We start from the raw sequence: 26,517 nt of genomic DNA, 5'->3' as shown, positions 1-26,517 counted from the left end.
ATAGAAAATATACCTAAGGAAGGCCACATGTACTAAACCAAGACTAAAACAACTATCTTAAAGATGCTAAGAGAGCTAAAGGAAAGACATGCACAAAAACAGGGACCAAATGTACGAACAAAATAAGAATCTCAGTAACAAAATACAAATTATAAAAAAGAAGCCCCACCAAAAAATTCTGAAGGTGATAAGCATAATAATTGAAGTGGCAAATGCACTGTAGAGGTTCAAAATCAAAACTGAGCTAACAGAAGAAAAAAATCAGTGAATTTGAATATTACGACAATTGAAATTACCAAGTCAGGAACTGAAATAAAAACAACAGGAAAAGTAAACAGCTTAGGGACTTTATCGAACTCTATCAAGTGGGCCAATATACACACTCTAAGGCAGAATCTCAAAAGGATAAGAGACAGGAAAAAAGAATTTTTTGAAGAAATGGTGGCTGAAAACTTCCCAAATTGGAATCAATTAATGAATCTACAAATCCAAGCTCAACAAACTCCCGAGTAGTATAAATTGAAAAAGAACACCACCAAGACACATAATCAAACTGCTAAAAGTATAAATTGAAAAAGAACACCACCAAGACACATAATCAAACTGCTAAAAGACAAAAAAGAATCTTGAAAGCGGTAAGAGAGAAGGATCTTGTCACATACAGTGGATCATCATTAGGATTATCATCTGATTTTTCATCAGAAACCCTGGACACCCGAAGGCAGTGGGTTGATCTATTCAAAGTGCTGGGGGGAACCTATCAACTGAGAATTCTAGCTCTACCAAAAGTGCCCTTCACAAATGGTGGAGAAATTGAGACATCCCCAGATCACCACCAAAAACAAAACCTGAGGGATTTCATTATAATTAGACCCTGCCCTGTATAAAATGCTAGAAGTCCTTCAGATTGACATGAAAGAAAACTAGATAGTAACTCAAAACCACATAAAGAAATAAAAGATAAAAGTAAAGGAAAAAAAAAGTAAAGGTACCTAGTTAAAGGTAAATACATGAACAATTATAAGGACTAGAGTCATTTTAATTTTGTTTATAACTCTGCTTTTTATTTCCTACATGATTTAAAGACAAATGCATAAAACTGATTATTAATGTATGTTATTGGGTACACAGTATACAAAGATGTAATCTCTAACATCAATAATATAAAAGAAGGGAAATAGAGGTGTACAAAAGAGTTTTGTATGCTATTGGAATTAAGCTGGTATAAATTCAAATTAGACTATTATAACTTTAGAATGTTAAAAGTAATCTCCATAATAACCACAAAGAAAATATCTATAAAATTTACACATAAGGAAATGAGAAGGGAATAAAAATATTTCAATACAAAAATCAACAAAACACAAAAGAAGGTAGCAATGGAGGAAATGAACAAAAAGGCTATGGCATATAGAAAACAGCAAAATGGCAGAAGTCCCTCCTCAGTAATTAAATGTAAATGGATTAAGCAATCTAATCAAAAGACAGAGATGAGCAGAATGGATTAAAAAATATGATCCAACTATATACTGTCTATAGGAGACTCACTTTAGATTTAAACACACATAGACACACAGAAAAGTTGAGAGTGAAATAATGGAAAAATGATGTTTCATCCAAATAATAGCCAAAAGAGAGCTGAGGTGGGTGTACCACATCAGACACAATAAACTTTTAAGTTAGAACTGTTAAAAGAGACAAAGAATGAGGTTATTTGATAATAAAAGGATCAATTCACCAAGAAGATAAACATTTATAAACATTTATGTACCAATCTCAGAGCACCAAAATATATGAAGCAAATACTGACAGAGTTGAAGATAGAAAAATAGCTCTACAATAAGAGTTGGAAACGTCAAGTCTTCAATTTCAGTAATATATTTAACAACCAGACAGAGATGAATAATTTACTAGATTATTTGAACAATATATATCAAATGGACCTAAAATAAATACACAGTACACTACACCAAACAGCAACACAATGCACATTTTTCTCAAATGCACATGGAACTTTCTCTAGGATAGACCATATCTTAGGCCAAAAAAAACAAGTCAATAAAATTTGAAAGAGTGAAATCATAGAAGTATCTTTTCTAATCATAGTGGAATGAAACTAGAAATCAACAGCAGAAGGAAACTAGGAATATCATGTAGAAATTAATGCACTCTTAACCACTAGTTCAAAGAAGAAATTACAAGGGAAATTAGAAAACACTTAGAGATGAATGAAAGTGAAAATACAACATATGAAACTTATGGAGTGTAGTGAAAACAGTGCTTGGAAACTTACACCTATAAATGCCTACATTTAAAAAGATCTCAAGCAATAACCTAATCTTATACCTTAAGAAACTAGAAAAAAGGAGCAAAGTAAGCCCAAAGCTAATAGAAGAGAGGTAATAATAAAGTTTAGAGCAGAGATAAAATAAAGGGGGAAAAAAGTACAATAGAGAAAAATCAGTAATACCAAAAGTTGGATTTTTGAAAATATCAATAAATTGACAACTAGACTGACAAGAGAGAAGATGCAAGTAATTAAAGTCAAAAATAAAATAACAGGGCAGCCCAGATGGCTCAGCGGTTTAGCGCCACCTTCAGGCCAGGGCGTGATCCTGGAGACCTAGGATCGAGTCCCACGTCAGGCTCCCTGCATGGAGTCTGCTTCTCCATCTGCCTGTGTCTGCCTCTCTCTCTGTGTCTCTCATGAATAAATAAATAAAATCTTTTAAAAAAAGAAATAAAACAACACTACTACTAACATTACAGAGATGAAAAGGATTATAAGTAAATACTATGAACTTTACACCAAGAAATTAGATAACCTAGAAGAAATGAACAAATTCCTTTAAAATTACAAATGACCTAAACTGATTAAAGAAAAAATATGAGCAGACCTGTAACAAGAGTTTGAATCAGTAATCAAAATATTTCTCAACAAAGAAAAGTTAGGAACCATGAGATGATTTCTCTGGTGAGTTCTATCAAATATTTAAAGAAGAATTAACACAATCCTTAAACTCTTCCAAAACTTTTGAAGAGGAAGAAACGTCCTCATTCTATGAAGTCACTATTACTTTGATAGCAAAGACAAGTAAACACATCACAAGAGGTGACCCTGGGTGGCTCAGTTAAGCATCTGCCTTCCGCTCAGGTCATGTTCTCAGGGTCCTGGGATAGAGCCCCACTGGACTCCCCACTCAGCAGAGGCGTCTGCTTTTCCCTCTTCCTCTGCCCCTCCCCCCAACTTGTTCTCTCTGGCTCTCTCTCTTAAATAAATAAAAAAATATTAAAAAATACATCACAAGAAGAGGCTGGGCAAAATGGCAGAAGAGTAGGGTCCCCAAGTCACCTGTCCCCACAAAATTACCTAGATAACTTTCAAATCATCCTGAAAACCTATGAATTCGGCTTGAAATTTAAAGAGAGAACAGCTGGAATGCTACAGTGAGAAGAGTTTGCGCTTCTTTCAAGGTAGGAAGACGGGGGAAAGAAATAAAGAAACAAAAGGCATCCAAGGGGGAGGGGCTCCACGAGGAGCAGGGCTAAAGCCGTGGCGAGTGCCCCCAGGACAGGAAAGCCCCGTCCCGGAGAAGCAGGAGCTTCACCAATCTTCCCGGTAGGAAAGGCGTAGGAAAGGCGCTCCCAGGGAACTCGGACAGGATCCCAGGAGGGCGGGGATGCCCTCAGGCTCCCAGGGGCACTAACAGAGCACCTGTGCCCCGGGGAGAGCGTGCCACACCCCGCGGCCTAGCTCCCTAAAGGGCTGCAGCACGCGCCCGGCTGGAACCAGGTGCAGCTCGGAGGCGGCTCCAGCAGAGGCTCCGCGCAGAAGGAGCTGCGAGGCAGGGAGCGTGATTCCAACAGCACAGGCCCTGGAGCCCAGGGTGCCGGGGGACACAGCCCAAGATCCGGCGATCCCCCCTGGGACAGGCAGAAGCCGGGAGGGCACAGGACAGCAAGGAAACTCCTGCCACCAGGCCCCCCCAAGCTGTGCAGATCAGCAGCCCGCACGCGGGAGCATCCAGGCCCCTGCAGACTGAGAGCTCCATAGTTACTGCCGGAGCTGATTTACAAGGCTGGAGAGCTGGCCGCCACCACTGTGGTTGTTCCTTCTGGGGCCTCAAGGGTAAACAACCCCCACTGAGCTTCACAGTGGCCTCACAGGGTAAACAGGTTAAACAACTTTCACTGAGCCTTGCACCAAGCAGGAGACTGAGCAGCTCCCCCAAGTGCAGACACCTGAGAATCAGCACAGCAGGCCCCTCACCAGAACCAGCTAGACGGACAGGGGAAAAACAAATTATTGACCCAGCAGGAAAGTTCCAGGGGAAGTAAAGGGATTTACAGTATATAGAAACAGAGGATACGCCCCCTTGTTTTTTGTTTTCTGTTTGCTTACACCCCTTTTTTTTCTCTTCTCCTTTTTTTTCCTTCTTCGTTTTTTTCCTTTTTTTCTTTTTCTATTCTTCTTTCTCTTCTTTTTCTCCTTGTCCCAATACAATTGGTTTTTGGCCACTCTTCACTGAGCAAAATGACTAGAAGGAGAAACTCACCTCAAAAGAAAGAATCAGAAACAGTCTTCTCTCCCAAAGAGTTACAAAATTTGGATTACAATTCAACGTCAGAAACCCAATTCAGAAGCACAAGTATAAAGCTACTTGTGGCTCTAGAAAAAAGCACAAAGGACTCAAAAGACTTCATGACTCCAGAATTTAGATCTAATCAGGCAGAAAATAAAAATCAATTAAATGAGATGCAATCCAAACGAGAGGTCCTAACGACGAGGGTTAACGAGGTAGAAGAACGAGTGAGTGACATAGAAGACAAGTTGATGGCAAAGAGGGAAACTGAGGAAAAAAGAGACAAACAATGAAAAGGTCATGAGGATAGATTAAGGGAAATAAGTGAAAGCCTCAGGAAGAAAAATCTACGTTTAATTGAGGTTCCCAAGGGTGCCGAAAGGGAAAGAGGTCCAGAATATGTATTTGAACAAATCATAGCTGAAAACTTTCCTAATCTGGGAAGAGAAACAGGCATTCAGATCCAGGAGAGAGATCCCCTCCTAAAATCAATAAAAACCGTTCAACACCTCAACATTTAATACTTAAGCTTGCAAATTCCAAAGATAAAGAGAAGATCCTTAAAGCACCAAGAGACAAGATATCCCTAAACTTTATGGGGAGAAATATTAGATTAACAGCAGCCCTCTCCACCAAGACCTGGCAGGCCAGAAAGGGCTGGCAGGATATATTCAGGGTCCTAAAAGAGAAGAACCTACAGTCAAGAATACTTTATCCAGCAGGCCCTCATTCAGAATAGAAGGAGAGATAAAGAGCTTCAAGATAGGCAGAAACCAAAACAAAAGGGACCTCCAAACCAGTTCTCCAAGAAATATTAAGGGGGACTCTGTAAAAGAAAGAGGAAGTCCAAGGAAACAATCCACAAAAACAGGGACTGAATAGGTATCATGATGACACTAAACTCATATCTTTCAATAGTAACTCTGAATGGGAATGGCCTTCATGACCCGATCAAAAGGTGCAGGGTTTCAGGCTGGATAAAAAAGCAAGACCCATCTAGTTGCTGTCTACAAGAGACGCATTTAAGACATAAGGACACCTACAGCCTGAAAATAAAAGGTTGGAGAACCATGTACCATTCAAATGGTCCTCAAAAGAAAACAGGGGTAGCCATCCTTATATCAGATAAACTAAAGTTTATCCCAAAGACTCTAATGAGAGATGAAGAGGGACACTATATCATACTTAAAGGATCTATCCAACAAGAGGACTTAACAATCATCAATATATATGCCCTGAATGTGGGAGCTGCCAAGCCTATCAATCAATTAATAGCCAAAGTTAAGACATACTTAGATAATAATACACTTATACTTGGAGACTTCAGTCTAGCGCTTTCTACAATCGACAGGTATTCTAACACAACATCTCCAAAGAAACGAGAGCTTTAAATGATACACTGGACCAGATGGATTTCACAGATATTTACAGAACTTTACATCCAAATGCAACTGAATACACTTTCTCCTCAAGTGCACATGTAACTTTCTCCAGAATGGACCACATACTGGGTCGCAAATCAGGTCTGAACCAATACCAAAAGATTGGGATCGTCCCCTGCATATTTTCAGACCATAATGCTTTGAAACTAGAAGTAAATCACAAGAAGTTTGGAAGGATTTCAAACACGTGGAGGTAAAGGACCATCTTGCTAAAATATGAAAGGGTCAATCAGGAAATTAGAGAAGAATTAAAAAGATTCATGGAAACTAATGAGAATGAAGATACAACCATTCAAAATCTTTGGGATACAGCAAAAGCAGTCCTGAGGGGAAATACATCCCAATACAAGCATCCATTCAAAAACTGGAAAGAACTCAAATACTAAAGCTTACCTTACACCTAAAGGAGCTGGAGAGAAAATACCAAATAGGTGCTACACCCAGCAGAAGTAGAGTGTTAATAAATATTCGAGCAGAACTCAATGAAATCAAGACCAGAAGAACTGTGGAACAGATAAACAAAACCAGAAGTTGGTTCTTTGAAAGTATTAATAAGATGGAAAAGCCATTAGCCAGTCTTATTAAAAAGAAGAGAGAAAAGACTTAAATTAATAAAATCATGAATGAGAAAGAGATCACTACCAACACCAAGGAAATACAAACGATTTTAAAAACATATTATGAACAGCTATACGCCAATAAATAGGGCAATGTAGAAGAAATGGATGCATTTCTGGAAAACCACAAAATACCAAAACTGGAGCAAGAAGAAATAGAAAACCTGAACAGGCCAATAACCAGGGAGGAAATTGAAGCAGTCATCAAAAACCTCCCAAGACACAAAAGTCCAGGGCCAGATTACTTCCCAGGCGAATTCTATCAAACATTTAAAGAAGAAACTGTAACTATTCTAGTAAAGCTGTTCAGAAAGATAGAAAGAGATGAAATACTTCCAGACTCGTTCTGTGAGGCCAGCATCACCTTAATTCCAAAACCAGGCGAAGACCCCACCAAAAATGAGAATTATAGACCAATATCCCTGATGAACATGGATGCAAAAATTCTCAACAAGATATTAGCCAATAGGATACAACAATACATTAAGAAGATTATTCACCATGACCAAGTGGGATTTATCCCCGGGATGCAAGGCTGGTTCAACACTCGTAAAACAATCAATGTGATTCATCATATCAGCAAGAGAAAAAAAAGAACCTTATGATCCTCTCAATAGATGCAGAGAAAGCATTTGACAAAATACAGCATCCATTCCTCATCAAAACTCTTCACAGTGTAGGGATAGAGGGAATATTCCTCAGCCTTTTAAAAGCCATCTACGAAAAGCCCACAGCAAATATCCTTCTCAATGGGGAAACACTGGGAGCCTTTCCCGTAAGATCAGGGACAAGACAGGGATGTCCACTTTCACCACTGCTATTCAACATAGTACTAGAATTCCTAGCCTCAGCAGACAACAAAAAGAAATAAAAGGCATTCAAATTGGCAAAGAAGAAGTCAAACTCTTCCTCTTCACAGATGACATGATACTGTACATAGAGAACCCAAAAGACTCCATGCCAAGATTGCTAGAACTCATACAGCAATTCGGCAGTGTGGCAGGATACAAAATCTATGCCCAGATATCAGTGGCATTTCTATACGTTAAGAATTACACTGAAAAAAGAGAAATTAAGGAGTCAATCCCATTGACAATTGCATCCAAAAGCATAAGATATCTAGGAATAAACCTAACCAAAGAGGTAAAGGATCTATACCCTAAAAACTACAGAACACTTCTGAAAGAAACTGAGGAAGACACAAAGAGATGGAAAAATATTCCATGCTCATGGATTGGAAGAATTAATATTGTGAAAATGTCAATGTTACCCAGGGCAATTTACACAATTAATGCAATCCCTAATAAAATACTATGGACTTTCTTGAGAGAGTTGAACAAATTATCTTAAGATTTGTGTGCAATCAGAAAAGACCCCGAATAGCCAGGGGAATATTAAAAAAGAAAACCATAGCTGGGGGCATCACAATGCCGGATTTCAGGTTGTGCTACAAAGCTGTAGTCATCAAGACAGTATGTTACTGGCACAAAAACAGACACATAGATCAATGGAACAGAATAGAGAATCCAGAAGTGGACCCTCAACTTTATGGTCAACTAATATTTGACAAAGCAGGAAAGACTATCCACTGGAAAAAAGACAGTCTCTTCAATAAATGGTGCTGGGAAAATTGGACATCCACATGCAGAAGAATGAAACTAGACCACTCTCTTTCACCATACACAAAGATAAACTCAAAATGGATGAAAAATCTAAATGGGAGACATAAATCCATCAAAATCTTAGAGTAGAACACAGGCAACACACTTTTTGAACTCGGCCACAGTAAATTCTTGCACGATACATCCATGAAGGCAAGAGAAACAAAAGCAAAAATGAACTATTGGGACTTCATCAAGATAAGAAGCTTCTGCACAGCAAAGGATACAGTCAACAAAACTAAAAGACAACCTATAGAATGCGAGAAGATATTTGCAAATGATGTATCAGATAAAGGGCTAGTTTCCAAAATTTATAAAGAACTTTTTAAACTCAACAGCAAAGAAATAAACCAACAAATCCAATCATGAAATGGGCAAAAGATATGAACAGAGATCTCACAGAGGAAGACATAGACATGGCCAACAAGCCCATGAGAAAATGCTCTGCATCATTGGCCATCAGGGAAATACAAATCAAAACCACAATGAGATACCACCTCACACCAGTGAGAATGGGGAAAATTAACAAGGCAGGAAACCACAATTGTTGGAGAGTATGTGGAGAAAGGGGAACCCTCTTGCACTGTTGGTGGGAATGTTAACTGGTGCAGCCACTCTGAAACACTGTGTGGAGGTTCCTCAAAGAGTTAAAAATAGATGTGCCCTACCACCCAGAAATTGCACTGCTGAGGATTTACCCCAAAAATACAGATGCAGTGAAACGCCGCGACACCTGCACCCCGATGTTTATAGCAACAACGTCCACAATACCCAAACTTTGGAAGGAGCCTTGGTGTCCATCGAAAGATGAATGGATAAAGAAGATGTGGTATATGTATACAATGGAATATTACTCAGCCATTAGAAATGACAAATAGGGATCCCTGGGTGGCGCAGTGGTTTAGCGCCTGCCTTTGGCCCAGGGCGTGATCCTGGAGACCCGGGATCGAATCCCACGTCAGGCTCCCGGTGCATGGAGCCTGCTTCTCCCTCTGCCTGTGTCTCTGCCTCTCTCTCTCTCTCTGTGACTATCATAAATAAATAAAAATTAAAAAAAAATGACAAATACCATTTGCTTCGACATGGATGGAACTGGAGGGTATTATGCTGAGTGAAATAAGTCAATCGGAGACGGACAAACATTATATGGTCTCATTTATTTGGATAATATAAAAAATAGTGAAAGCCAATAAAGGGGAAAGGAGAATCAATAAGGGGAAATATCAGAAAGGGAGAGAGAACATGAGGGACTCCTAACTCTGGGAAAGCAACTAGGGGTAGTAGAAAGGGAGGTGGGCGGGGGATGGTGGTGACTGGGTGATGGGCACTGCGGGGGGCACTTTATGGGATTAGCACTGGGTGTTATTCTGTATGTTGGCAAATTGAGCACCAATAAAAAATAAATCAAAAAATAAAAAAATACATCAGAAGAAAACAAAATTATAGACCAATACCACTCATTAATATAGATGCAAAGATTGTCAACAAACTAAGCAAACTAAACTCACAGCATAGTACAAGAATCATTCACCATGACCCATGACCAAGTGTGATTTATCCTAGGAATGAAAGGATGTTTCATCATAAGAAAATCAATCAATATAATACATCATATTAACAGAGCAAAAGGACAAAAGCACATGAACATCTCAATTGATGCAGAAAAGGTATTTGACAATACACTTTCATGACAAAAGCCCTCAGAAAACTAGGAATACAGGAAAATTCCTCAACATAATAAAGTTACATAAAATATAAAGAACAGTTAACTTCATATTCAATGGTGAATGGTTTAAGGCATCTCCCCTAAGATTAATAAGGCAGGATGCCCACTTTTACTACTGCTATTCAACATTTTACTGGAAGTTATAGCCAGAACTATTAGAAAGGAAAAAAATAAAAGCTATCTAAATTAGAAAGGAAGAGGTAAATTGATCTCTGCAGATGACACAATCCTACTGATAAAAAATCTCAAAGAATCCAAAAAAAAGTTAATATATACAATAAAGGAATTCAGCAAATTTGCAGACTGTAAGATCAACAAACAAAAGTCAGTTTTGTTTCTATACATCAAAGAACAAACTAAAAAGTAAACTAAGTGACGGGATGAGCACTGGGTGATATGCTATATGTTGGCAAATTGAACTCCAATAAAAAATTTAAAAAAAAAATAAAAAAAGTAAACTAAGAAAGCAATTCCATTTACAGTGGCCCCTAAAGTAAACAACTAGAAATAAATATAACCAAGGAAGTGAGATAGTTGCATGCTGAAAACTACAAAAATATTGCTGAAAGACAAGGACCTAAATAAATAGAAAGACCTCATGTATTCATACATAAGACAACATTGTTAACATGCCAGTACTACTCAAAGTGATCTAAAAAATTAATGCAATCCCTATCAGAATTCCAGTCCCTATCCCTTTTCACAGATATGGTAAAGCTGATCTTCAAATTCATTTGGAATTCCAAGAGTGTGATTCTGTCTGCTTTAATCATCTCTTTTGGTGTTCATATTTCCTGGCTGAAAAGTTCTAATTAATCATAAAATACTAGCCTATGGTTTTAATATTGCTGGCTATCAAAATGGAGTAAATATCTTAAAAATAGTTCACCATTTTGTGTTTATCCATTTCATCCTATCAAGCTACTACCAACATATTGGGCATTAAATTTACTTTATCTGAACAGTTACACTTCTCATTCTATCTTTTAACAATTAGTTAAAGTCTATTGCCCTCATAAAGATGTAAAAGCTCTTAAATATGAATTCCATACTTTAAAAATGGGGAAAATATAAAATAGAGGATCACTGACAAAGCTATCAAACTAATGTCCTGCACATGTAAATACTATTAATGGCATCATCTTTGTGTACCAAGGGCAGCAGCTTCCACATACCTAAATACAAGAAATATGTCTGTATACATTATGTCATGTTTCTTTTTTAGCTCTGAAAATACTATAAAACATCTTACCTGTTACTGTTAACTTCACTGAATCTAGCATGTTTTCACAGGAAGCCAATTCCTATCAAAGTAGAGAAAACTTTCAGTTTAAGGTTTAATAACAAATTCTTAGGACAATAATCATGAAGTTTTTATTGAGCATTTATTAATATAAGATGTCCCAGTCACTATTAATAAAAATGAGAATTAACTCCAGTCGTCTAGAAACTTAAAATCTGAAGTAGCACATTCAATAAAAGAATGTATGTAGAGAGATGAACTATGTCGATAACTCACTCATGAAAATCGGTTGTTCAGGTAACTAGTCTTGAATACAACCAGAAATGTGAAAGAAAAGTTAAAAGTGTTCCTGAATAGTCAAGGTAGATGTCACAAAGTCAATATACAATAAAGCTAGTAGACTTTACAGAAAAGTCTGTCATGTTTGCCTGTGAGGTGCTTTTCCCAGTTTAAACTTTATCAAGGTGACTTTTGACTCTATCATTTTTTTGCACATTCAAATTAATACATGGTTTGGATTTCATGCTTGGAAAAGCACTGCCCACTTCCAGATTATTAGAACATAAAACTGAAAGCTAATTAATTATTACATTCATTGTCTACGAATAAGTAATGTAATGTCTTATAAGAATAAGTAATTTAGTTTTTCTATTATTTTTCTGTGAATACTCATTAAAATTATTCCCAAGAAACTTCTGTTGTATATTCAGGTACATGGGGCAAATTTAAAAGTAACTGTGGTCAGGAACTCCACAGATACAGGTTCATTGAAGTGGGAGGGTCCAGTGATCTATTTTTCCTTTGGTGATGTTTTGAAAGATAAAGAAGATAAGTTTTCTGGATAGAGATATTCACTGCCATTCAATAATAAATTTATTAATTGCCAATTTGGTGTCACATACTAAGCTACGAAAAAATTTATTTTTTTCTACATGGAAAAATGTGCTTCTGGAATGACTAAAATGTAGTTGTGTTGTATATTTTGATTGATGATCTAATCATGCAGATTAATGCCAGTTAAAGAGATGATATGAGAACTTGTGAGGATAGAATAGAATGGAAGACATAGAAGGATAGATAACCCAGTTCTTACAGATCTGTAATAGGTCCTAGCATCATTTCAACAGATAGATTTCACTAGAAAACGTTTAGTGTTTTATTTTGGCTGTGAAAATACATTCTTTGATCAAAGGGAACATAAATTAGAAATGAAAACATTTTCATGGCAAAACTCTTTTTATAAGGCTCTCTTATCTATAACCTGCACCTTATACCAGCCTCATATTTACTCCATTAAAAATCTAGGCTGCTACTTTTATACGGAATTGTTTAGGTTGTGCATCATATAAGCAATTGCTTCGAGTGCCACAGAACTTCAACACAGTAACCATGGCTATTAGTTTGTCCTCTTTACTATACTGGGATGATTTCCAGGAAGGCCATTAAAGTGAACTTTTAAATCAGGCATTTTTAACCCAACTTCTTGAACTCCTGGAGGCTGTGTATGGGACTCAGGAGTCAAAGAACTCTCTGAAATTGTATGGAAGATTTGTTCTGGATGAATGCTGTTTTCTGTACCATTAGCTTCTACACATAGGTGTGGTCTTAAAAGCAACAACACTCCCTACCCTAAAATCTTATCCATAAATACCTGAAATTCTATCACTAAAAGGTCATTCATTTAAGTGAAGCATCCCTCTTCTCTAAGATCCTCTTTTAAAGTTAAAATTTCCAAAAATAAATAAATAAAAATAAAGTTAAAATTTCCCCAGGAGGTACACCATTAGGTCCCTGAAATTTCCATGAATCCATCTCTCCCACTTCTGAGCTCACTATTCTAAGTCAAGAAATTTGTTTTATGCCATAACAATAATTCTTTCAATATAGATAGTACTATGATCATGATTTTAGATGTGAAAATCGAAGCCTAGACAGGTTAAATGTTGTGTACATGGGTCATAATTAGCCAAGCTAAGATTCAAACCCAACCTATGCCTTCCTTACTCTCGGCCCTAAACTAAAGCTATGAAACTCCACAGAATAAGGAGAAAGATGCTTACTTTAATTAGGCGCAGGATTTCTGGGCAGTCATGTGCCTCTGCAGGTCTTACTCGGAAAGATTTCATGAGGCTTGGCTGCCTCATGCCTGATTGGCTTCTGCCTGGTTGGCTTGGACTTGGTTGGTTTCTGTCTGCTTGGCTTGTCCCTGATTGGCTTGTTCCTGCTTGACTTGTGCCTGATTGGCTCCAGCCTGGTTGCCTTATGACTGATTGACCCATACTGAATTGGCTCAGGCCTGGTTGCCTCAGGCCTGGTTGCCTCAGGCCTGGTTGACTCGTGCATGGCTGGCTTGGGCCTGATTGCCTCATGCTTAGTTGACTTGTACTGAATAAGCTCAAGGGTGGTTTTCTCGTGCCTGGTTGCCACATGGCTGGTTGACTTAGGCCTGGTTGACTCATACCTAGTTGCCATGTGCCTGATTGGTTTGTGTCAGATAGACATGTACCTTGTTGGCTCCTGCCTATTTGGCTCTCGCCTGGCTGGCTCATTCCTGGTTGGTTCATGTCAGTTAAGGTTGTATTTGGTTGGTTTATGTTTAGTTGGTTCACCCCAAATAAGCTCATGCCTGGCTGGCTCATCCCTGGTTGATTCCTGTCTGGTAAGCTTGATTTGTTCATGCTTGATTGGTTCATGCCCAGTTGATTCATCCCTGGTTGGCTAAGACTTGTTGACTTAGAACTGGTTGGCTGAGGACTGGCTGGCAGATGATGGTTTGGCAGATAACTGGTTGGCCAGTGACTGTCTTGATGGAGCAGGAGTCCTTAACTACAGCGCTGTAGTGGGAGGCTTTAGGATGTTTCTGTCTTTTCTCAACTTGATTCCTACTTTGAGATCCCTCTATCAAGATGAGAATGGTGAAAATAAAGGACTACCTAAAGGAGATTATTGATGCCTCCGATTTGCTGGAGTTGACCTCACCAGCGATCACAGCTGTAGGCTTGGCTGGGTTTCAGGTTGTCATCTGGCCTTTCTCTGCCAACAGGCGGGAAGTGAGGGGAAGAAGAAAATGGTCCTGGGGGAGTATTACTGCTTCACCCCCTTGCACAGTCACTGCATCATAATGATGAAGTCACAATGTTCATATTTACATGTCTAAGTCCTCCCTCATGTGGTGAGGGACAGCGCCTACTTGACCACCACTTTTTCCTCTTTTCCAGGAGTTTAAGAGGGTGAAGCAAGAAGTTGAAAGGAGTCTTAGAGTTTATGCTTGGCACTCTCCCTAGAAGTACTTGCTATTTTAACCACTCAATTCAAAGATAGTTGCCTTAATTCTGCTTTCCCTGTGCCCCTGCCCTGAAATAATTCACTTCCTATTGCTATCCTGACTTCCACTTACTACCTCTTTCCCGTAGGCATAGAAAATAGAATACTTAAGAAGGTTGTCCTAATGAGGTGCTCAAGTGTCTAAAGCAGAAAATGCTTTATGACCTAGGCTCAGTGGGAAACACATTATATGTTCTCATTTAATCCCATAGCAATCATATTATCCCCACTTCTGTGGAAAATAGTTCCAAAGATTTGGTAAACTAACTAAGGCCTCAACAGTTGGAGAAGAGCCTAAATTCAGGCCCAGGTCTATCCAACTTTATTTGCAGGTATTTTACCATTACACTATCCTATCTCTTACATACACTATGCTTATTCTCCACCCCCATATCTGTGAAATTAAGTATATTATCCTTTAACCCCTTCCTCCCTCACAGAAACCCTTCTCTCATCATTTTAATTGTTGGCTCATTTCCACAACAGTGTATATTACGTAATTGGTGCTAAAATGGTTACAGATGGAATGACTTATTTTTTAAGTATACTGGAGATCCTTGGTTGAGGCTAGTTTAAGTCTCGCATTGTGTTAAGGGCCTTATATATGCATTACTTCATTTAATCATCAAAGCAACTCTGTGAGGTATATACGGTTATTCTATAATTTATTAATAGAACAATAGAATTTGAATTAACTAGTTTTCCCAAATCTTGTTATCTTTTAAAGATTTTATTTATTCATGAGAGTCACACAGAGAGAGGCAGAGACACAGGCAGAGGGAGAAGCAGACTCCCTGCAGGGATCCCAATGTGGGACTTGATCCCAGGACCCCGGGATCACACCCTAAGCCAAAGGCAGACACTCAACCACTAAGCCACCCAGGCATCCCAGCTTTCCCAAATCTAATCCCCATTCCCAAAGAATGGGGACAGAGTCCAAAGCCCATCCCATGGACAGAACAATAAATAGAACTGTGGGGGGCACAATTGCCATTTGGCCCATACTGGCTATAAATGGAAACTAGAGAGCCCATTTTCATATCAGGACAGGCAAATCAAGTCACATAACAGAATTATACTAAACTTAACACACTATATGTAGGCACATTTGATCTCAGTCCTTTTGTAATAATAATAAGAGCTAAAATTTATGAATGATGTCAGACATAGTTTTATGAAACAATTTACTTGTAATAATTCACTTAATCTTCACAACAATCCAGTGACATAGATGATATAATTATGACCATTTTTGAGGTAGAAAAACAGATTCAAAGAGGTTAGGTAACCTGACTTAGGTCACATAATGAAAAGTTAAGACAATGGGATGCCTCGGTGGCTCAGAAGTTGGGCACCTGCCTTGGGCCCAGGTCGTGATTCCAGGATCCGGAATCGAGTCCCATATCGGGTTCCCTGTAAGGAACCTGCTTCTGTCTCTGCCTCTCTCTCTCTCTCTCTCTCTCTCTCTCTGTCTGTCTCTCATGAATAAATAAATACATCTTTTAGAAAAAAAAGAAAGAAAAGTTAAGACAAAATTAGGAAAACCCAGTTACCATTTGGTTTTTCTGAAATGCCATGAAATGAATGAAGGAATTTTACTGTTTGCTTTACAAAATCAAACAGTTTGTATAATTTATTATGGGAGATGGATGACATTTGGGTTTTTTTGCTATTTTAGAGGAGACATGTCCAGTTGATCCCTTAAAGAGGTAAAATTAGAAATTACAGTTTAATGACCTAGATTTGTTAACTAGTTTATTTGGTATTTTGGCTCACAAACATTTGCATCACTTGGAAGACATTTAGGTTTTTTTTCTTTTGAAACAATGTTGGGTTTGAACATTATACAATTTTTATTTTAAGAGAACACACCAAGAATGCATATTCTTGCTCAGTTACTTATTAATACAAGTTGTCCCATCTTAGGAATACAGAATGAGACTGCCTCCATCAGCCATACAAATATCTTCACAAGGTAGCTGTAATACCACCAGGGAAAAATAGGTTTGTTTTTTTAATATTTAAACAAAACCGTCAATAATCAGTGTTTGCCACAAGGTGGCAGTGTTATCCAGTTTGGGAACCCAAAGTCTAAATGATATTTAATAAAAGTAAACATATTATTAATTTGAGGTTTTTGTCATTTCCAGATATTAGCAGAAAAAATTTTTAAATGTTGTCTTAACATACTATTTTATTATAGTCTAGATAGTGAATTGTATATGCCAAAACCTGCCAAATGCTATGATTTCGAACTGCGTACATTGTCTGTTCTAACAAAATGTTTTAAATTTAATATAATGTATAAAGCCATAAACAATACATCTAAAAATATGGATGTTTATGCATTAAAATGACTCCAACTCATAACATCCCCTTTTCTGAAGATGCTAATTAAAATCCTGTATTGTAAATTCTGGCTCCAACCTGGTTTTGTCTAAATGAATATTCATAGTTGAAAAGGGCATTTGTATAGTTTTAATCTATAGCAAAAAGAATTTAAATTTGTTGGAAACTCCATATACCTCAGAGCCAATTATTTTTACTATCCCTTTTAATTTCACAGGCTTTTAGTTTTTATTTCTGTAAAATGAAAATAAAAAGTAATGAAAGAAAAAAGGCAGAATATTGAGTGGACTAGGGGTTAGGGGAGAGTGGGAGGGATGGAGCTTAAGGCAGGGAGCCAGATTAGAACAGAGCTAACATAGGGATATTTTCTGAAATAAAAACTTAAAGTGCTTTGGGGGCATAAATCAGTAAGTACGACTTAATATTTTCATAATATTTGCTGCATTTTTATTTCAGAACACAAGCTTATTGTAAAACGTTTGGAAAATACCTAACAGACAGACAAAAAAATACCTCAACACTTTGATCAGAAATGAGCACACCCAAGAATTTGAAGTTTCTTTCCAAATATCAGCAGCAAATTTCCAATTAAGGGAAAATCATCACTTTGTTTATGCTGTCTTTGCTTAGCTGAGGGTGCAGCTATTTTGTTTATTGTTAAATTTTTATTTGAATTCCAGTTAGTTAACATACGATGTAACATTGTTTCAGATGTACAACATAGTGATTCAACACTTACATACAACACCCAGGGCTCATCCCCACAAGTACACTCCTTAATTCCCATCTCCTATTTCACCCTTCCGCCCCACCCAGCTCCATTTTGGTAAGAGAGTTTGTTTGTTCTCTATAGCTAAGACTGTTTCATGGTTTGCCTCTCTATTTTCCCCATTCCTCCTTTGTTTTGTTTCTTAAATTCTACATATGAGTAAAATCCTATGGTATTTGTCTTAATCTGACTTATTTCACTGAGCATAATACTCTCTAGCTCCATCCATGTCCTTCCAAATGGCAAGATTTCATTTTTTTATGACTGAGTGATATCCCATTGTATATATGTACCCACATCTTCTTTATCCATTCGTCAGTCAATGGACGCTTGGGCTATTTGCAAGATTTGCCTTTTGTAGATAAGTCTATGAACGTTGGGGTGCATGTATCCCTTTAAATCATTATTTTTGTATTCTTTGGGTAAATACCTAGTAGTGCAATTTCTGGATCATAGGATGGTTCTATTTTTAACTTTTTGAGGAACGCTCCATGCTGTTTTCCAGAGTGGCTGCACCAGTTTGCATTACTACCAATAGTGCAAGAGGGTTCCCCTTTCCCCACATCCTCACCAACATCTATTGGTTCTTGTATTGTTGATTTTAGCTACTCTGAGAGGTGTGAAGAAAAATCTCATTGTAGTTTTGTATTTCCCTGATATAAGTAATGTTGAGCATCTTTTCATGTGTCTGTTGGCCATCTGTATATCTTCTTTTGGAAAAAATATCTATTCATGTCTTCTACCCATATTTTAATTGGATTATTCATTTTTGGGCATTGAGTTTTATAAACTCTTTATATAATTTGGATACTAACTCCTTTTTGGATATGTCATTTGCAAATATCTTCTCCCACTCCATAGGATGCCTTTTAGTTTTGTTGTTTCTTTCACTGTGCAGAAGCATTTTATTTTAATGAAGTCCCAATAGATTATTTTTGCTTTTGATTTCCTTGCTTCAGGAGACATATCTAGAAAGAAGTTGCTGTGGTCAATGTCAGAGGTTGCTGCCTGTGTTCTTCTCTGGGATGTTAGTGGTTTCCTGTCTCACATTTAGGTCTTTAATCCATTTTGAGTTTATTTTTCTGTTTCCTGTAAGAAAGTGGTCCAAATTCATTCTTCCACATGTGGCTAGTCTAGTATTCACAATACCATTTGTTGAAGAGACATTCTTTTTCCAATTGGATATACTTTCCTTCTTTGTTGAAGATTAATTGGTGATATAGTTGTAGGTTCATTTCTGGGTATTTTATTCTGTTCTATTGATCTATGTGTCCATTTTTGTGCCAGCACCATACTCTGTTGACTACTACAGCTTTGTAATGTAACTTTAAGTCTGGAATAGAGATGTCTCCAGCTTTGCTTTTTTTTTTCTTTCAAGGTTGCTTTGACTATGTGGAATCTTTTGTAGTTCCATAAATTTTGGCAGTTTGTTCTAGCTCTATGAAAAATGCTGGTGGCACTTTGATAGGGATTGCATTAAATGTGTAGATTGCTTTGGGTAGTATAGACATTTTAACAATACTTGTTCTTCCAATACATGAACATGGAATGCTTTTCCATTTCTTTGTTGTCCTCTTCAATTTCTTTCATCAGTGTTTTATAGTTTTCAGAATACAGATATTTCACCTCTTTGATTAGATTTATTCCTAGATATCTTATGGTTTTTGGTGCAATTGTAAATGGAACTGATTCCTTAATTTCTCTTTCTGCTGCTTTATTATTGGTGTATCAAAGTGCAACAGATTTCTGTACTTTGATTTTGTATCCTGCAACTATAATGAATTCATGTATCAGCTGTAGCAGTTTTTTGGTCAAGTCGTTAGGGTTTTCTGTATATAGTATCATGTCATCTGAAATAGTAAAATTTTGACTTCTTCCTTGCCAATTTGTAAGCCTTTTATTTCTTTTAGTTATCTGATTGCTGTGGCTGGTACTATGTTAAATGTCTGGTGAGAGTGGACCTCCTGCCTTCTTCCTGACTAAGGAGGAAACACTCTTCAGTTTTTGCCCAATTTAGGATAATATTAGCTGTCAGTTTTTCATAAATGACCATTATGATGTTGAGGTATGTTTCCTTTAAACCCCCTCCATAGAGAGTTTTTTGTCAGATGCTTATTCTACATCATTTGAAAGATCATATGGTTCTTATCATTTCTTTTATTAATATAGTGAATCACATTGCTTGATTTGTGAATAATGAAACAGCATTGCATCGTTGGAATAATTCTCACTTGATTGTAGCGTATAATTTTTTGAATGTATTGTTGTATTTGGTTTGCTAGTATATAGTTGAGGATTTTTGCATCTATGTTCATCAGAGATATTGGCCTGTAGTTCTCTTTTTTGTGGTATCTTTATCTGGTTTTGTTATCAGGGTAACACTGGCCTGATAGAATGAATTTGGAAGTTTTCCTTCCTTTTCTATTTGCCGAAATACATTTTTTATTTGTTTGCACTCCTTTTTAAAATTTAAGGTTATTTATTTATTCATGAGAGACACAGAGAGAGGCAGAGACATAGGCAGAGGGAGAAGCAGGCTTCATGCAGGGAGACTGATGTGGGACTCGATCCTGGGACTCCAGAATCATGCTCTGAGCTGAAGGCAGACACTCAACCACTGAATCACCCAGGCATCTCAATTTGTCAGAATATTTTAAGAAAATAGGTATTAACTCTTCTTTAAATCTTTGGTATAATTCACCTGTGAAGCCATCTGGACCAGAACTTATTTGTTGGGAATTTTTTAAATTATTGATTTGGTTTCTTTACTGGTTATTGGTCTTTTCAAGTTTTCTATTTTTTTCTGTTTCAGTTTTGGCAATTTATATCTTTCTAGGAACTTATCCCTTCCAGGTTGCCCAATTTATTGGCATGTAATTTTTCATAATATTATCTTATAATTGTATTTCTGTGATGTTGGTTATTACTCCTCTCTCTTTTGTTATTTATTGGAGTTCTTTCTATTTTCTTTCTGGAAAGTCTGGCTAGAGGTTTATCAATTTTGAATTTTTTTCAAAGAACCAGATCCTGGTTTCACTGATGTATTCTATTTTTGTTTTGTTTTGTTTTTGTTTTTGTTTCTGTATTATTTATTTTTCCTCTAATCTTTATTATTTCCTTCCTTCTGCTGGCTTTAGGCTTTGATCATTATTCTTTTATAGCTGCTTTATATGTAAGGTTAGTTTGTTTATTTGAGAATTTTCTTGGTTCTTGAGGTATGCATGTATTGTTATATACTTCTTTCTTAGGGCTGCTTTTCTTGCATCCCAAATGTTTTGGACTGTTGTATTTTTCACTCTCATTGCTGCCGTGTATCTTTTTGCATCTGCTTTATTTCCTGGTTGACTCATTCATTGTCTAGAAGCATGTTATTTCACTTTCATGTATTTGTGGACTTTCCAGATTTTTTCATGTGGTTGACTTCTAATTTTGTAGCATTGTGGTCACAAAAGTTGCATGGTGTGTCTTCAGTCTTTTTGTATTTGTTGAGGCCTGTTATGTGATCTTATATATGGTCTCTTCTGGAGGATGTCCCATGTTCACTTGAAAAGAATGTGTATTTTGTTGTTTTAGGTTGGTATGTTCTGAATATATCTGTTCAATCCATCTGGTCCAATGTGTCATTCAAAGCCATTGTTTCCTTTGTGATTTTCTGCTTAATTTGTCCATTGCTATCAGTGGGGTGTTCAAGTCCCCTACTATTATTGTATGATTATCAATGAGTTTAAGTTTGTTATTATTTTATGTCTGTGGATATACACATTTTGGATGCATAAATATTTACAATTGTTGGATCTTCTTATTGGATTGTCCTTTTTTTAAAAGACTTTATTTATTTATTCATAGACACACACAGAGAGAGAGAGAGAGAGAGATATTGAGAGGCGCAGACACAGGCAGAGAGAGAAGCAGGTACTATGCAGAGAGCCTGACATGGGATTCGATCCAGGGTCTCCAGGATCAGGCCCTGGGCTGCAGGCGGCGCTAAACCGCTGCGCCACCGGGGCTGCCCGGATTGTCCCTTTTATGATTATATAATGTCTTTCTTTTTCTCTTGTTACAGTCTTTCTTTTAAAGTCTAGTTTGGGGACACCTGGGTGGCTCAGTGTCGAGCATCTGCCTTTGGCTCAGGGCATGATCCTGGAGTCCCAGGATGGAGTCCCACATCAGGCTCCCTGCAAGGAGCCTGCTTCTCCCTCTACTTATGTCTTTCTCTCTCTCTGTGTCTCTCATGAATAAATAAATAAAATCTTAAAAAATAAAATAAAGTCTAGTTTGTCCAATATAATTATTGCTAGTGGCTTCCTTTTGACATCTTTTTGCATGGTAAATGTTTCTCCATCCCCTCACTTTTCTTTTCTTTTCTTTTCTTTTTTTTTAAGATCATGCCCTGAGCCAAAAGCAGATGCTCAATCGCTGAGCCACCCAGGTGTCCCATCTTCTGATCATATTTCAATATGGTTACTTTCCCCTCCTCCTGCCCAAACATGTGGGATTTTCCTCTGATCCTCACTGTGAGAATCTGATGGGGCTCCTGAAGGTAAAATTAATGAATGTGTGCCCCAACCCCAAGACTGGGCCCCAGAAGTTTTTAACTCTCAAGTTTGTCCATGTTCAGCCTCCAGCAATTCTTCAATTGCCATTTAAATGTTTCTACCAGTTACTGGCTCCAGTAACTTCTGTACCAGGTAAACTAATATGGACCATTACTCTCTAAGTTCACCTGTCTCTTGAGTTTTTGGGACAGTGAATTGCCCTGTAACCTCAATTCTCTTTGATAAGTCTAAGAAATATCACTGAGCTTTAGTTTATATGGATTTTTCCTTGCTCCAAGGAAGGGAGTGATGACTTTCAAGGTCTTCACATGTTGGAGCTCAAATCAGAAGACTGTAATAGTGTTCTACTATTCCTTTGCTTCTACCATTTCCCCTGGTAGCATTTTCTCCACACAGTGACCAATGTGATCCTTTTAAAACATAAGCTGTATAATGTCACCTGTTTCCCTTGCCCAGAATATCCTTCATCTAGAAATCCTTGTGACCCCCTCCATCACTCAGTTCCTTCAAGTCTCTTCCCAAATATCACTTGTCTTCATGAAACTTATCTTCCAATTGAGGGAGACAGAAATAATCAACAAATAAAATGTGTAGAATTCCAGATAGTTTTAAATATTATGCAGAAAAATAAAACAGGGAAGGATATTTGGGAGAGCTGGGAATGTGAAGGTGATGTAAATTTAAAATAGAGTGGCTGGGAAAGACTCAACTTAAAAGTTGATATTTTATCAGAAACCTGAAAGAGTGAAAGAGTAAGACATTTGAATATCTGGAATTGGAGCATTCCAGGCTGAGGGAACATAATCCCAGAGAATGAGAGTGCCCAGCATTCTGGGATAAGAGTAAGGAGGCCAGTGTAGTGGCTTAAAGGTCAATAAACAAGGAGGCAATTAGGAGATATGGTTAGATTATGTAGTGTCTTTAGGCTATAATAAGACTGAAAGAAACTGATTTAAGGGGGAAGATCATAAGGTTTGGGTATAAGTCTGAGATACAACCAAGCTAAAATGTCAGGTAGGTTTTTTGATATATGTGTCTGGAGTGGAGATAAAATGGAGTAGTTTGGAGTGGAGATAAAAATATCAAAATAAAAAAAAATAAAAAAAAATATCAAAATCATTAGCCTGGGATGATATGAAATCAATGAAATGTAACAGAGAAGAGAAGAGATTTTAGATTTAGGTGATGACACTCCATGGCTTAGAAATTAATAGGCCAGCAGAGATGCCTCTGAAGAAGTGGCCAGTAAAGTAAAAGGAAAAGCAAAAGAGATAGATGTTCCAGAACCCAAGGGAAGAAATTGTTTCAATAAATAGGGAGTGAAACAAAACAAAACAGAAAGAGTGAACAACTGTGTCAAATAGGTAGAGTCATGTGATCATGTAACTTGTAGTCCAAAATAAGACACTTCTGAGAATGAAAGAGAATGCTATTAATAATCATGTACAGAGTATAGGCAAAAACTAAGACTGTCCTGTGCAACCTGGGACATATGGTCACCAAGATAGGTCATGTATAATAAAGACTAAGAATAAGCTATTGGATTTAGCATCATGGTGATCATTGTTGAGCGTGAAAAGAGCAGTTTTTATGGAATGGTGAAAAGAAAATTTGAAGTGGATTCAAGATAGAATGTGGAAGAATTGGAGATAACAAACCTAGACATCTGCTTTTAGGAGATTTTGCTGTTAATTAAATAAAGGAAAATTGGTGAAGGAAGATGTGGGGTCAAGGAGATTTTTCATTTTGGAGATGCCTGACAGGAGAGCATGTTTGTTGATGGGAATGATCCAATGAAAAAACAAAAATTCTAATGCAGAATAGAGAGGGAAGACTTTCTGAGCAAAATCCTTAAGTAGGCAAGAAGAGATAAGAAACTATGTAAGGAGAATTATAGACCAATATCCCTGATGAACATGGATGCAAAAATTCTCAACAAGATACTAGCCAATAGGATCCAACAGTACATTAAGAAAATTATTCACCATGACCAAGTGGGATTTATTCCTGGGACACAAGGCTGGTTCAACACTCGTAAAACAATCAATGTGATTCATCATATCAACAAGAGAAAAACCAAGAACCATATGATCCTCTCAATAGATGCAGAGAAAGCATTTGACAAAATACAGCATCCATTCCTGATCAAAACTCTTCAGAGCGTAGGGATAGAGGGAACATTCCTCGACATCTTAAAAGCCATCTACGAAAAGCCCACAGCAAATATCATTCTCAATGGGGAAGCACTGGGAGCCTTTCCCCTAAGATCAGGAACAAGACAGGGATGTCCACTTTCACCACTGCTATTCAACATAGTACTGGAAGTCCTAGCCTCAGCAATCAAACAACAAAAAGATATTAAAGGCATTCAAATTGGCAAAGAAGAAGTCAAACTCTCCCTCTTTGCCAATGACATGATGCTCTACATAGAAAACCCAAAAGCCTCCACACCAAGATTTCTAGAACTCATACAGCAATTTGGCAGCGTGGCAGAATACAAAATCAATGCCCAGAAGTCAGTGGCATTTCTATACACTAACAATGAGACCGAAGAAAGAGAAATTAAGGAGTCCATCCCATTTACAATTGCATCCAAAAGCATAAGATACCTAGGAATAAATGTAACCAAAGAGGTAAAGGATCTATACCCTCAAAACTATAGAATACTTCTGAAAGAAATTGAGGAAGACACAAAGAAATGGAAAAATATTCCATGCTCATGGATCGGCAGAATTAATATTGTGAAAATGTCAATGTTACCCAGGGCAATTTACACGTTTAATGCAATCCCTATCAAAATACCATGGACTTTCTTCAGAGAGTTAGAACAATTTATTTTAAGATTTGTGTGGAATCAGAAAAGACCCTGAATAGCCAGGGGAATTAAAAAAAAAAAACATAGCTGGGAGCATCACAATGCCAGATTTCAGGTTGTACTACAAAGCTGTGGTCATCAAGACAGTGTGGTACTGGCATAAAAACAGACACATAGATCAATGGAACAGAATAGAGAATCCAGAAGTGGACCCTCAACTTTATGGTCAACTAATATTCGATAAAGGAGGAAAGAGGGATCCCTGGGTGGCTCAGTGGGTTTAGCGCCTGCCTTCAGCAAAGGGCATGATCCTGGAGTCCCAGGATCGAGTCCCACGTCGGGCTCCCTGCATGGAGCCTGCGTCTCCCTCTGCCTGTGTCCTGTGTCTCTGCCTCTCTTTCTCTCTCTCTCTCTCTCTCTCTCTCTCACTCTCTTTGTGTTTCTCATGAATAAATTTAAAAAAAAATCTTAAAAAAAAGGAGGAAAGACTATCCACTGGAAGAAAGACAGTCTCTTCAATAAATGGTGCTGGGAAAATTGGACATCCACATGCAGAAGAATGAAACTAGACCACTCTCTTTCACCATACACAAAGATAAACTCAAAATGGATGAAAGATCTAAATGTGAGACAAGATTCCATCAAAATCCTAGAGGAGAACACAGGCAACACCCTTTTTGAACTTGGCCACAGCAACTTCTTGCAAGATACATCCACGAAGGCAAAAGAAACAAAAGCAAAAATGAACTATTGGGACTTCATCAAGATAAGAAGCTTCTGCACAGCAAAGGATACAGTCAACAAAACTAAAAGACAACCTATAGAATGGGAGAAGATATTTGCAAATGACGTATCAGAGGGCTAGTTTCCAAGATCTATAAAGAACTTATTAAACTCAGCACCAAAGAAACAAACAATCCAATCCTGAAATGGGCAAAAGCCATGAACAAAAATCTCACAGAGGAAGACACAGACATGGCCAACACGCACATGAGAAAATGCTCTGCATCACTTGCTATCAGGGAAATACAAATCAAAACCACAATGAGATACCACCTCACACCCGTGAGAATGGGGAAAACTAACAAGACAGGAAACCACAAATGTTGGAGAGGATGCGGAGAAAAGGGAACCCTCTTACACTGTTGGTGGGAATGTGAACTGGTGCAGCCACTCTGGAAAACTGTGTGGAGGTTCCTCAAAGAGTTAAAAATAGACCTGCCCTATGACCCAGCAATTGCACTGTTGGGTATTTACCCCAAAGATACAGATGCGATGAAAAGCCAGGACACCTGTACCCCGTGGTTTCTAGCAGCAATGTCCACAATAGCCAAACTGTGGAAGGAGCCTCAGTGTCCATCGAAAGATGAGTGGATAAAGAAGACGTGATCTATGTATACAATGGAATATTACTCAGCCATTAGAAATGACA

At 37.6% G+C, this 26,517-nt stretch overlaps 2 protein-coding genes across 12 annotated transcripts in view; one reads left to right on the top strand and one right to left on the bottom strand.

Moving 5' to 3' along the window:
- SATL1 (spermidine/spermine N1-acetyl transferase like 1) overlaps positions 1-14,355 on the bottom strand; it is a 28,677-nt gene extending 14,322 nt beyond the window's left edge. For 3 of the 4 annotated variants that reach the window (XM_072817917.1, XM_072817919.1, XM_072817920.1), the window contains exons 1-2: positions 13,333-14,354; positions 11,282-11,333 (exon numbers count right to left, since the gene is read on the bottom strand). In XM_072817917.1, the coding sequence (XP_072674018.1) occupies positions 11,282-11,333; positions 13,333-13,980 (700 nt within the window). In that variant the 5' untranslated portion in view covers positions 13,981-14,354. Of the gene's footprint in view, positions 1-11,281; positions 11,334-13,332 lie in introns of all 4 variants that reach the window. The other variant, XM_072817918.1, reaches the window with a different exon arrangement.
- APOOL (apolipoprotein O like) overlaps positions 1-26,517 on the top strand; it is a 245,795-nt gene that overhangs the window by 119,642 nt on the left and 99,636 nt on the right. The window contains exon 9 of one of the 8 annotated variants that reach the window (XM_072817936.1): positions 22,097-25,150. The exons of 6 other annotated variants lie outside the window; for them this stretch is intronic. In XM_072817936.1, coding sequence (XP_072674037.1) covers positions 22,097-22,134 — 38 coding nt within the window. In that variant the 3' untranslated portion in view covers positions 22,135-25,150. Of the gene's footprint in view, positions 1-22,096; positions 25,151-26,517 lie in introns of those variants that run through there. One more of the 8 variants, XM_072817929.1, reaches the window with a different exon arrangement.

The sequence above is a fragment of the Canis lupus genome, chromosome X (assembly GCF_048164855.1).
Source record: "Canis lupus baileyi chromosome X, mCanLup2.hap1, whole genome shotgun sequence".
NCBI lineage: Eukaryota > Metazoa > Chordata > Mammalia > Carnivora > Canidae > Canis > Canis lupus.
This window is presented reverse-complemented; position numbering and strand designations above follow the sequence as displayed.